The 13,969-nt window shown below is 41.8% G+C and overlaps 1 protein-coding gene across 11 annotated transcripts in view; it reads right to left on the reverse strand.

Moving 5' to 3' along the window:
* VWA7 (von Willebrand factor A domain containing 7) overlaps positions 1 to 13,969 on the reverse strand; it is a 58,655-nt gene that overhangs the window by 5,113 nt on the left and 39,573 nt on the right. For 10 of the 11 annotated variants that reach the window (XM_058170427.1, XM_058170419.1, XM_058170422.1 and 7 more), the window contains 5 exons: positions 13,047 to 13,199; positions 11,775 to 11,867; positions 9,887 to 10,167; positions 5,723 to 5,859; positions 1,606 to 1,774 (listed from right to left, as the gene is read on the reverse strand). In XM_058170427.1, the coding sequence (XP_058026410.1) occupies positions 1,606 to 1,774; positions 5,723 to 5,859; positions 9,887 to 10,167; positions 11,775 to 11,867; positions 13,047 to 13,199 (833 nt within the window). The remainder of the gene's footprint in view (positions 1 to 1,605; positions 1,775 to 5,722; positions 5,860 to 9,886; positions 10,168 to 11,774; positions 11,868 to 13,046; positions 13,200 to 13,969) is intronic. The other variant, XR_009153588.1, reaches the window with a different exon arrangement.

Consider the following 13,969-nt stretch of genomic DNA (forward strand, 5'->3'; position numbering starts at 1 on the left):
GGAAGGAAGGAAGGAAGGAAGGAAGGAAGGAAGGAAGGAAGGAAGGAAGAGATTATGATGAGAGTGAGGGAGGGTCTGAGGGAAGTCCCGCCACTTGGACACCATAGGTGGCCCTGACATGAGTGATGTCAAACTGGCAACGCACCCTGGCCACACCCATCCCGGCCACCCAAAGTTAAACGCAATCTTGATGCGGCCTTCAATGAAATCGAATTTGACACCCTGCAATAAATCAAACATTGGACTGGCAAGTGTTCATGCGCAATTGATTTAAGTATTGTAGCCTTAAATAATAAACCTAGGAAAAGCATTCAAAGCCACTTGCCCATATGATAAAACATATTGCTAGTTTACTGCATTGCTTAAGAATGCATGCAGCCCAGTGGGGGTATCCAGTGAATTCCCCTAGGCTCCATATCTTATGTAAAGGTAAAAGTTCCCCTCGCACATATGTGCTAGTCATTCTCGACTCTAGGGGATGGTGCTCATCTCCGTTTCAAAGCTGAAGAGCCAACACTGTCCGAAGACGTCTCCATGGTCATGTGGCTGGCATGACTAAACACCAAAGGCTGTTACCTTCCCACCAAAGTGGTCCCTATTTTTCTACTTGCATTTTTTACATGCTTTCGAACTGCTAGGTTGCCAGAAGCTGGGACAAGTAACAGGAGCTCACCTATTATGCGGCACTAGGGATTTGAACCACTGAACTGCCGACCTTTCGATTGACAAGCTTAGCGTCTTAGCCACTGAGCCACCGCATCCCTGTATCCATATCTTAGATGTTTATAAAAAGTGAGCAGATGTTTATCAACCTTTCCCAACTTATTGCCGTCCAGATGTGGTGGGTTCTAGGTCCAGAACCCCTTGTGTATTTAATTCAAGATGTCAAAAAGGATCCACTCACTTAGAGTGGCACCGACACATTAATTCATTTAGCTAGCTGCTACAGTCAGGCAGGGATGCGGTAGCTCAGTGGCTAAGATGCTGAGCTTGTCGATTGGAAAGTCGGCAGTTCAGTGGTTCAAATCCCTAGCGGTGCATAACGGGGTGAGCTCCTGCAACTTGTCCCAGATTCTGCCAACCTAGCCGTTCGAAAGCATGTCAAAAATGCAAGTAGAAAAATAGGGACCACCTTTGGTGGGAAGGTAACAGCGTTCTGTTTCCTTCCCTTTCCTTTGTCATTTAGTCACGCCGGCCACATGACCACGGAGACGTCTTCGGACAGCGCTGGCTCTTCGGCTTTGAAACGGAGATGAGCACCGCCCCCTAGAGTCGGGAACGACTAGCACATATATGCAAGGGGAACCTTTACCCTTTACCTTACAGTCAAAAAGTACTCAAACCGCACAGATCAAACCTGTCCTAACAAGAGGGATATTCTCCAGCTTTTTCCTGACGTTGCCAAAGGCAGCAGGTTCTAAGAACAGACAAGCATCTCACTGTCCTTAAGGGCAGAGCTGGACATCTGTAGTAGGCTCTACTAATCTTCACTGCTCAAGGCAGAGTACGGCTCTCCTAGCTGATCCCATAAAATTGTTTTCGGTAGAAATGCAGGATCTCTCAAACCATCCAAGTAGATCTCTTCTTCAACGTGGCATGACTCACCGGCGGTTGGGGCATCACCAGAAGATCCATATGGGCGAAATCAGGATCTGCAGAGGAGTTGAGAGAGCTGGCCTGCAAGGTTATTGTAATCAGTGACCCAGGTAGAGCTGTATCAGGAATGTTCAGGAATATATGTCCTGTCCCCGTTTGGTTCAAGCCTAATTGCAGTCTGCAAGAAAGAGAAATTGAAAATGACAGTACTCCAGATTCAGATTAACAGAGTTGGAAGGGACCTTGTAGGTCATCTAGTCCAACCCCCTGACCAAGCAAGAGACCCTACACCATTTCTGACAAATGGCAGTCCAATCTCTTCTTGAAAGTCTCAAGTGATGAAGCTCCCACAACTTCTGAAGGCAAAGCTGTTCCACTGGTTGATTGTTCTCCCTGTCAGAAAATTTCTCCTTATTTCCAGGTTGATTCTCTCCTTGTTCAGTTTTCATCCATTATTCCTTGTCTGGCCTTTGAGTGCCTTGGAAAATAGCCTGACCCCCTCCTCTCTGTGGCAACCCCTCAGATATTGGAAGACTGCTATCATGTCTCCCCTGGTCCTTCTCTTCACTAGACTAGCCAGGCCCAATTTCTGCAAGCGTTCTTCATATGTTTTATTCTCCAGTCCCCTAATCATCCTGGTTGCTCTTCTCTGCACTTTTTCTAGAGTCTCTTTGTTATAGTGTGGTGACCGTTTGGACAGTCAAGTTTACATTAAAAACAGGGGGCGGAGATTGGACCTAATGCTAGCTGCCTCCATAGACCATCTGAAACATTCCCTCAAACCTTCTGAATCTGCAAATAATTGAATCTGGAGATACCTGCCTGAAAAGCAATAGGAGTAACTATGAGAGGGATCTTGGAGTCCTAAAGCAGGGGTCTCCAACCTTGGTCCCTTTAAGACTTGTGGACTTCAACTCCCAGAGTCCCTCAGCCAGCTCAGCCAACTTTGAAGTCCACAAGTCTTAAAGGGACCAAGGTTGGAGACCCCTGTCCTAGAGGACAATCACTTAAATATGAGCCAGCAGCGTGCTTCAGATGCCCCAAAAGCCAATGCAGTTCTAGGCTGCATTAACAGAGGGATAGAATCAAGATCATGTGAAGTGTTAATACCATTTTATAATGCCTTGGTAAGGCCACTCTTGGAATACTGCATTCAGATTTCGTGCCATGTTATAAAAAAGATGTAGAGATTCTAGAAAGAGTGCAGAGAAGAGCAACAAAGATAATTAGAGGGCTGGAGGGTAAAACATACGAAGAATGGTTACAGGAACTGGGTAGGTCTAGTTTAATGAAAAGAAGAACTAGAGATGACATTAGCAGTGTTCCAATATCTCAGGGGCTGCCACAAAGAAGAGGGAGTCAAACTATTCTCCAAAGCACCTAAAGGCAGGATAAGAAGCACCGGATGGAAACTAATCAAGGAGGGACCCAACCTAGAATTAAGGAGAAATTTCCTGACCATGGGAACAATTAATCAGTGGAACGACTTGCCTCCAGAAGTTGTGAGTTCTCGAACATCAGAGGTTTTTAAGAAGAGATTGGGCAATATTTATATGAAATGGTATAGGGTTTCCTACCTGAGTAGGGGGTTGGACTAGAAGATCTCCAAGGTCCCTTCCAATTCTTTCATTCTGTTAAGCATACACTCCTAGATGCAGCTCCACCTTTACAAGAAGCAAGGTGGTTAACCTGTGGCACTTTAGGATATTACTGATCCATAATTCCCATCCAAGGTGTCAGCTTTGGAGGCCATATTAGGCCAGAAGCTTCTGTGCTGCCATTTTTTTGGGAAACCTAGGAGGGGGGATTTAGTAGAGGGTTTGTCTTTAGACATAATAAGCATTCTTCCTGTCGGTCAAGGTCAGGCATCTGGAGAAAGAGTGATCGGAGTGCTGTCTCAAGATGGGACAGATAGTGATTGGAGCATGTGATCGACTGAGGAGTGAGGGGATGGTTTTGGGTTTTTTTTGATTTACTGAGGGAAAACCCGGACCTCTCAGATTCAGGTTTTCCCAGATGTTGAAAGGGTTTTCCCAGTTTACTTATTCTAGTAAATAGAATTTTGAAAAATACTTGCTTCAGAGTTTTTACTTGGAGTTGGGTTTTTTTTCTGGAACGCTGACACAAGGTAGGCATGGGAGCAGAATGCTGGGAGTTGTATTAAACCCCATATCAGTGAGTCAGAGGCTCCCTTTACCACAGCATTTCTCATCTTTGCAAATTTAAGGGCCTCTGGTGGCTCAGACTGGTAAGACAGTCTGTTATTAACACAGCTGCTTGCAATTACTGCAGGTTCAAGTCCCACCAGGCCCAAGGCTGACTCAGCCTTCCATCCTTTATAAGGTAGGTAAAATCATGACCCAGATTGTTGGGGGCAATAAGTTGACTTTGTATATAATATACAAATGGGTGAAGACTATTGCTTGACATAGTGTAAGCCGCCCTGAGTCTTCGGAGAAGGGCGGGATATAAATGCAAATAAAAAAAAAAAAGGTGTCTGGACTTCCACTTCCAGAATTTCCCTGACAGCATTCTGGCTGGGGAATTCTGGGAGTTGAGGTCTAGGCATCTTGAAGTTGCCAAGGTTGAGAAATACTGCTTTACCGGAATGCAAAGATGTGTTTATGTCCCAAAAACAGGCCTTGAGAAAAAGGTGGTGCTAAAACTAAACTGAGCAGGTCAGTTATGGAACGGGATGGAGAAAACCTGGAATTTTATATATGCTGCTTTTCCTCTGAAGAAATACAAAGAACTATCAAAAGAGCAAAGCAATGACTGGAAGACATATGCAATTAATTGCATACTTTTGCGAGAGTAATCAAAATTACATTTCCAAGTCAGAAAAAAAAATATTTTCATCTTTATTACAAATCCTTATTTTCTATGCCTCACTTTTTCCCTGCCAGACATAAAGGACAGAGAATTACGCAGAGCTCTGAAACTTCATCTTAGATACTATAGGAAGTTAGCATCCACCCCTCTTCTAGAAAAATGAAATATTTTAGGAAATATTGAAAGGGCAGAATATTTCCCCTAGAAGGGAGGGAGAAACTCAGCCCCCCACAACTTTGTTAGTGGGCCATTAAGGCCTGAGCCAGTCTATTCTACATATTCTACATCTATTCAGCTCTACGGTGATGGGATTAAAACATGGCCCTCAGGACATGATAGTATTAGCTTTCTACCCCTCACCACATGGCACCTAGGAAGATTACATCAGCCAGCAAGGCTCAACCAAGCCTGGGAGACAGACAGCCTACAAAATTAGCTAAGACCCCCATTCCCTGGGAGTCTGACCACCAATCAGAGTGCAGTTCTTACACAGGAACAGGAAGTTCTAGGATGGGGCCCAGAGAGGGCATAAAACATGGGAGAGTTTCATTTACTTTTGCTACCAGTTCGCTCTCGCACGTGCCACTTCTGCGCATGCGCAGATTGTATTTGATGACGTCCGGGAAGGTGGGCAGAGCCTCCTGCCAACACTGCTACCAGTTCACCCGAACCGGGGGGAACCGGTAGCAACCCACCAATGGCATAAAACCAAGCCACTCTCAGCATCTTGCCCCTTTTCCTGCTCAGGAACTCAAGCCATGTGATCCTGGTCATCAATAAACCTTTTTTCCAAGCAACTTCCATGAATCCAGTGTCTTTTTCCCCACTTGGAACTGAACTCAGAAGGATATTTCTTCCAACAATACTTCAAAATAAAAGCTGCTGGGATTTCATCGAACACTGTCTGAACACATCCAGCCCTATCTCTAAAAACTTAAGCATCATTAGTTCTACCAAGAAAAGGCACATAGAGTTTTGCAGATAATTATATTTCATTCTTGTCTGCAGAGTAATTTTGAAACATAAGCGGTTTTGGCTCTAGGCACGCAAGCAGGAAACACTGTATCTCAAGCCTCAACATAAGAAAAATACCTTCTAATGTTGCTTATTTATTTTATTTGTTTATTTATTTTGTCACACAGTATATATAAGCATAAGCATGAAATAATTATACAATAATAATAAGCATATATATGAGTATGAGTATGTAAGAACTATATTAACTGGATATAACGAAAGGAAGCAATAGGACAGGAACGGTAGGCACGCTTGTGCTCTTATGCACGCCACTTACCTGGCATTAGAGATGTTGGCTGGAATCCGGGGAAGACTGATCACTTTTAGTCCATAATATTTAGGTGCACCAGGATTTGTGACCTTCCAGGAGATGGAAACACGTCTTCCTGGGAACACAGGAGTCTCTCTGCTCAGCTGGAACAAATCAGGGTTTAAGTTACGGAACCTGTCGAAGACTACTTCAGCTTCAATCGCAACAATACACGAGCACACAATAGATTTAAGCTTAATGTGAACTGCTCCAATCTTGATTGCAGAAAATATGACTTCAGTAACAGAGTTGTTAATGCCTGGAATGCACTACCTGACTCTGTGGTCTCTTCCCAAAATCCCCAAAGCTTTAACCAAAAACTGTCTACTGTTGACCTCACCCCATTTCTAAGAGGTCTGTAAGGGGCGTGCATAAGAGCACCAGTGTGCCTACCGTTCCTGTCCTATTGTTTCCTTTCGTTATATCCAATTCGTATAGTTATTTCATGCTTATGCTTATATATATGCTTATATATCATATAGTTATTTCATGCTTATGCTTATATATGCTGTGTGACAAAATAAATAAAATAAGATAACAACAACAACAACAACAACAACAACAACAGAGTTGGAAGGGACCTTGGAGGCCTTCTAGTCCAACCCCCTGCCCAGGCAGGAAACCCTACACCATCTCAGACAGATGGTTATCCAACATTTTCTTAAAAATTTCCAGTGTTGGAGCATTCACAACTTCTGCAGGCAAGTCATTCCACTTATTAATTGTTCTAACTGTCAGGAAATTTCTCCTTAGTTCTAAGTTGCTTCTTTCCTTGATCAGTTTCCACCCATTGCTTCTTGTTCTACCTCAGGTGCTTTGGAGAACAGCCCGACTCCCTCTTCTTTGTGGCAACCCCTGAGATATTGGAACACTGCTATCATGTCTCCCCTAGTCCTTCTTTTCATTAAACTAGACATACCCAGTTCCTGCAATCATTCTTCATATGTTTTAGCCTCCAGTCCCCTAATCATCTTTGTTGCTCTTCTCTGCACTCTTTTTAGAGAGTCAGCATCTTTTTTACATCGTGGCGACCAAAACTGGATGCAATATTCCAAGTGTGGCCTTACCAAGGCATTATAAAGTGGCACTAACACTTCACGTGATCTTGATTCTATCCCTCTGTTTATGCAGCCCAGAACTGTGTTGGCTTTTTTAGCAGCTGCTGCAACTGCTGGCTCATATCTAAATGGTTGTCCACTAGGACTCCAAGATCCCTCTCACAAGTACTACTATTGAGCAAGGTACCACATATACCATAGATAAAGAGACATCACAAAAGAAATTGCCCTGAAAAGATAATTCCTTAAGTATCTGCTGATAGATGTGTTAGCAGGTCAGTTTAAAAACAGAAGAGAGCTCAGATGAACATTATTTTATTTATTTATTTATTTGTTTGTTTGTTTTGTCACAACAATATATATAGGTATTATATATTATATAATATATAATAATAATAATAATAATAATAATAATAATAATAATAATAATAATAATAATAATATATTATTATTATTATTATTATTATTATTATATATTAATTAGCTAGGAAGGCCGATCAGGGACTAATTTGATTGTATTAGATGGTAGGAGAAAAATATTATTCCAGTCCTGACGAGGAAATACCTCAGAAAGTGGAGAATTGGAAAAGCAGCATGAAAAACACAGAAAACCATGTCAGAGTTACTGTACTGAGAAGGGACAGAATTGGAGAGCAAAAATGCAAAAACTGACATGATTGTTTAAATATATTTCTCTTGTCCTTTTTTAAGGAGCTGTTTTTTTATATTTGTGGCAATCATGTGGGGTCAGTAGCACCTGCTGGCAGAAGAAACATATCCAGAAAAAGTCCTTTTGAAACTCCCCACCATTTCCAAGGGACTGACTGCAACTTAATTTAGTTCTTCAACTCTGTCTCTTCAACTCTGTTTGGTTTGGATGCCACAGATTTGCTATAAGAAAATTATTCATACATAGCCACATGGGATAGAAAACATGTGTACGTATGTGTATGTCTTTATATACTGTGTGTCAGTGGTGAAATTCAATTTTGTTTACTACCAGTTCTATGGGTGCGGGTGGGTGGGTGTGGCTTGGTGGGCATGGCAGGGAAGGATACTGCAAAATCTCCATTCCCTCCTTACTCCTGGGGGAAGGATATTATAAAATCTCCATTCCCACCCGACTCTGGGGCCAGCCAGAATTCTACAAACTATTCAAAATTTCTGCTACCGATTTTCCGAATTACTCAAAATTTCTACTACCGGTTCTCCAGAACCTTTTTTTTTTACATTTTTATTTATTTTTGTCATAACAGTATATATAAGCATAAGCATGAAATAACTGTACGATATAGAAGCATATAAATAAGAATAAGTATAAAATAACTATATTAATTGGATATAATGAAAGGAAACAATAGGACAGGAACGGTAGGCACGCTTGTGCTCTTATGCACGCCCCTTACAGACCTCTTAGAAATGGGGTGAGGTCAATAATAGACAGTTTTTGGTTGAAGCTTTGGGGATTTTGGGAAGAGACCACAGAGTCAGGTAGTGCATTCCAGGCATTAACAACTCTGTTACTGAAGTCATATTTTCTGCAATCAAGATTGGAGCAGTTCACATTAAGCTTAAATCTATTGTGTGCTCGTGTATTGTTGTGATTGAAGCTGAAGTAGTCTTCAACAGGAAAGACATTGTAACAGATGATTCTATGAGTTAAACTCAGGTCATTTATTTATTTTATTTTATTTATTTGTCACAACAGTATATATAAGCATAAGCATGAAATTATATTATATATAAGCATATATATAAGCATAAGATGTAATAACTATATTAATTGGATATAATGAAAGGAAACAATAGGACAGGAACGGTAGGCACACTTGTGCTCTTATGCACGCGCCTTACAGACCTCTTAGGAATGGGGTGAGGTCAATAGTAGACAGTCTGGTTAAAGCTATGGGGATTTTGGGTTATGTCGAAGGTGGCGGAGTTCTAAATTTTCTAAACCCAGGATTTCAAATCTGGTGGCATAAGGTATTTTGTTGTAATCAGAGGAGTGGAGAACTCTTCTTGTAAAATATTTCTGGACACGCTCAATTGTATTAATGTCCGAAATGAGATGTGGGTTCCAGACAGGCGAGCTGTATTCGAGAATTGGTCTAGCAAATGTTTTATATGCTCTGGTTAGTAGTGTAATGTTTCTGGAGAAGAAGCTACGCAAGATTAAGTTTACAACTCTTAAAGCCTTTTTTGCGATGTAGTTGCAATGGGCTTTGGCACTTAGATCATTTGATATGAAAACTCCAAGGTCTTTAATGGGGTGGGGGTCATCTGTAAGGTAATGTCCATCAAGCTTGTATTTAGTGTTCTGATTCTTTTTTCCAATGTGTAAGACAGAGCATTTGCTGGTTGAGATTTGGAGTTGCCAGATTTTTGACCATTCCGACACAAAGTCAAGATCTTTTTGAAGGGTAGCTGTATTGTTGGTAGTGTTAAATAGTTTAACATCATCAGTGAAGAGAACACAATTACTTATAATATGGTCACAGAGGTCATTAATGTATAATATGAAGAGTGTTGGTCCTAGAACTTGTTGGATTTTACTCCTGCTGTGTGTGTATATGTGTGTGTGTGTGTTTGTGTGTGTGTATTCCTCGATTTATGACCTTAATTGAGCCTGCAATTACGGTTGTGAATCAAGACAATTTTTTAAGTGTGCCATCAAAGAATCATGCCCAATTTTACAACTTTTTTTGTAGCAAACATTAAGCAAATAACTTCAGTTGTAATGTTACTCCATTGTTAGCCATGGGGCATTTTTTTGCTGGAAACTGGAAGTGAACACCAGTTTCTGGCAAAAACATCATAAATTCCAGTTAAGTAACTGTGGGATGCTGCACATGGCCGTAACTATGGGCTGGCTGCTGAGCACCCAAAATGCAGTCATGTAACCACGGGGGGAGCATGGCCAGTGGAACTCTGAATTCCTTTGGTGGGGGGTCCATCATAACTGAACAGAATGTCTATAGTACAGTTAACGGCAGGAAAAGGAGAAACCTGTAAAATACAGCTTGTAAAACACAGGTAGACGCTCCAACTCTTTCACCTCTAACTTTCCTCTTACCTCTAGGAGGGATCCTGTGACAGTTGCAACTTGAGGAGCAGATCTCTCCAACTTCTGGCCCTCACCATCCATTCCATGTACCACTATGGAAAAGCTGTTGGTGGTTGATAGAGTCGGAGGCAGCTCGGCCACAAACAGGTCCATCCGACTGTCTCTTCTCTGTAGTTTTAACTCCCCGAGGCTGCCTGTTCTTGCTTCTAAGTTCACCGACTGTAGCTGAACGGAGCCCGACTTAGTCTGATTCAGACCAATTGCCATGACAACCAGGTAAGTAGGCAAACCTGTCGGAAAGCAAATGCTAATTATACTAGACATCCAATCTCTAAAGAACCTGGTGTGTGTGTGTGTTCAGACTAAAGATGGAGATAATTCTAAAGAAAAACTGGGTGTTATATTGCAGGATCCAATCTGGGTCGGTCACCAGGACCAGAGGTTTTGTCTTCCAAACTTTTGGATTCGTGCTGGAATCCGTCCTCAGGAAACTTCTCTGTATGCTTTGGCTTTTCAGTGTGTGGTATTTCTATGGTGCCTATTGTGTGTAACTTTTTAGGTGTAGATTGGGCTGGTATGGATGGATGACTATAACTGGATGACTGCCTTCCATTGAGGACCTGTATACTGCACGAATCAAGAAGAGGGCCGTGAAAATATTTGCAGATCCCTCGCATCCTGGACATAAACTGTTTCAACTCCTACCCTCAAAACGACACTATAGAGCACTGCACACCAGAACAACTAGACACAAGAACAGTTTTTTCCCGAAGGCCATCACTCTGCTAAACAAATAATTCCCTCAACACTGTCAGACTATTTACTGAATCTGCACTACTATTAATCGTTTCATAGTTCCCATCACCAATCTCTTTCCATTTATGACTGTATGACTATAACTTGTTGCTGGCAATCCTTATGATTTATATTGATATATTGACCATCAATTATGTTGTAAATGTTGTACCTTGATGAACGTATCTTTTCTTTTATGTACACTGAGAGCATATGCACCAAGACAAATTCCTTGTGTGTCCAATCACACTTGGCCAATAAAAAATTCTATTCTATTCTATTCTATAAAGTCATTGGCTGTTGTTTCCTTGTGCTTCCAAGTCCCCGCTTCCTAAGTATTTGATAAGCTGGGGGTAAATCAGCGCTCCTGTTGATTGACGACGGGCCTGTTTCCTAGGCTTCAATCACTTCCCTGGCTGTTTTTGTGTCTGCTCATCCAGTGGTGGGATTCAGCCACTTCGCACCACTTCGGCAGAACCGGTTGTTAACTTTGTGAGCAGTTTGGCAAACTGGTTGTTGGAAGAAATAATTAGGGCAGAGAACCGGTTGTTAAATTGCTTGAATCCCACCACTGTGTTCGTCCAACAATCTTGGTAGCTGCAAAAGCATGTCCTTGTTCATTGCAATGTGAGGCTACCAATGAGTTTGGGTCTCCTCGTCTGATCGTTCGCTTACGTTCTTGCAATCTGGTGGTTAGCTTCCTCCCCATTTGTCCTACATAGTCACAGGGGCAATTCATTCGTGGATGTTCTATTTTTTTTGAAGTGGGGAATTCACTTTGGGGTGGCAAAAAAAAAACAGACCAAAAAAAAAGACAGGGTCTTATTTTCAGGGAAACATGGATACTTGCATCATTAAACATATGCTGTAAGAATTTCTATGAAGGAGCTATCTCGACTCTCATTCTCCCAAACAATTTAAATTTTGCTGTCTCTTGGTCCTCTGGAATGCAGCCCCTCCCCCTCGGGAACCCAGACTTCATTCTACTGCAATCAGCTATGATTGCCAAATATGTAATGGAAGGCTATCAATAGATAAGAGATCTCTCATTTATGTAAAAACAAACATGGGTCTTCTGAACAGAAACACTCTCCATATTTACCTTCAACAGGGGGACTATCCAGCATGAATAACCCTGGGTGACGACCATCAACAGGAACAGCAAAATAATACAAGAAATTGAGGGTGCTCCGACCTGTCAAAACATTCGGATAGTTTAAAACCAGATCCACCAGAGCCCTGGTGGCACAGTGGTTAGAATGCAGTATTGCAAGCAAACTCTGTCCCACAGCCTGGAATTCGATCATGATGGGGCTCCAGTTGACTCAGCCTTCCATCCTTCTGAGGTCAGTAAAATGAGGACCCAGATTGTTTGGGGGGGGGGGCGTAACATGCTGATATTGTAAACCGCTCAGAGAGTGCTGTAAAGCACTCTGGAGTTGTATATAGAATAAGTCTAAGTACTATTGCTATTGCCGTGACCAGCAACGGACTAGAGTTGAAGTCCACAAGTCTTAAAAGAGCCAAGTTTGCAGACCCCTGGACTAGGGAGTCGAAGAATACAATTTTTATTTTTTATTTATTTTTTATAAAAAAAGTTTTATTTCCATTTTCCAACAACATATTCAATGTACAGTCTCTTATTCAACATTAATCATTAACTTTCATTTGTTACTTATTCGGGCCTGCTCAGCTACCACTTCCTTCCTTAACACAACCTTTCCTCTTCCCTTCTCTACCTTCTTCTACTTTCTCCATCCTTCCTCTCTTTCACTTTTCTACTTCCTCTCCTCCTTCCCCACTCCTCTCTTCTTCCACCCTTTCTAACCCTCTCTCTTTCCCCTTTCTTCTTCCTCTCCTTTCCCCCTCTTCTACCTCTCTCTTTTCCTACCTACTTTCTTCCTTCGCTCTCTCTACTCCTCTCTCCCTTTCCATTCCCTTCTGAAATGGCAGCTGAGCAGCCCCGATTTCATTTCAAATTATTCAAACTATTTCTATTTTTTAATTACATCTTCAATCATTCCTGTACATTAATAATCCTTCATCTTCCACCCCCTCCCTTTCCCCCCCCCCGAAGAATACAATTTTTTAAAGACTGAAAATGCTAACTTATTTTTTTTAGAACACAGAACATGACTTCCTCATTACATACCAGGACTCTCCAATTGCCTTACCTTTTTTCGCCCCCCCAACCCTTAATTTTTCTGAATTGACTTGTTAAATGAACCTGGCCACTAAGAATGACAAAAGACTACTGCAGCTTTATCTTGGTGGAGACAACCTACACCCTGAAATCTGTGTCACTATGCTTAATGGAAAGAATTAAGTAATTCTTAATTCTGAGCAAAGAGCCCAATTTAAACCCATTTCTCACCTTGAATGTACACCGAATAATGCCCTTTGGACCGAAGTTTCAAAGTCCATTCTCCAGGATGGACAGGAGCAGAAAGGAATGCTCTATAAATTCCACCAATGTACTGGATCTTGGCTAAGGGACCGTGAATTGTCGCATCAGTTTGGAATCTATCTGTACAAAAAAAAAAAGGTGGGAAGAACATCAGTGGTATTTAAGAATAAACTCAAGTATATGTAGTCCTCGCTTAACAACTGCTCACTTAGTGACCATTCGAAGTTATGACGGACCCTCCAAAACCAATCTCATTTCAAAGTTCTGATGGGGGCACCCTCCATCTCATGTTTCACTTTATGGATGGTTGCAGCATTCTACAGTTTTTATTTTATTTATTTATTGTTTATATTTATATACCGCCCTATCTCCCAAAGGACTCAGGGCGGTTTACAGGCATTTAAAAGCAATAAATACAATTCTAAAAACAATTAAAAAACTTATTCAAAAGCCTAATAATTAAAAATATAAAAAATTAAAACCCAAGTTAAAACCCACAAACTAAAATCTAACTCAGTCCTGCGCAGTTAAATAGGTATGTTTTAAGCTCGCGGAAGGTCCAAGGTCCGAAGCTGACGAAGTCCTGGGGGCAGTTCATTCCAGAGGGTGGGAGCCCCCACAGAGAAGGCCCTTCCTGCGCCAGACGACATTGCCTCGCTGACGGCACCCTGAGGAGTCCCTCTCTGTGAGAGCGCACGGGTCGGTGAGAGGTATTCGGTAGCAGTAGGCGGTCCCGTAGATAACCCGGCCCTATGCCAGTTGTAGTGGAATGTAGTCTGGATTCCCAGGAGTATGTAAACCCAATTCTGGAGGCCCGCATTGGTTACCAGTTGGTTTCCAAGTGCAATTTCAAGTACTGATTTTCACTTAATAAAACCTGCCGGACTGCG

The sequence above is a fragment of the Ahaetulla prasina genome, chromosome 2, assembly GCF_028640845.1.
Source record: "Ahaetulla prasina isolate Xishuangbanna chromosome 2, ASM2864084v1, whole genome shotgun sequence".
Classification (NCBI taxonomy): Eukaryota; Metazoa; Chordata; class Lepidosauria; order Squamata; family Colubridae; genus Ahaetulla; species Ahaetulla prasina.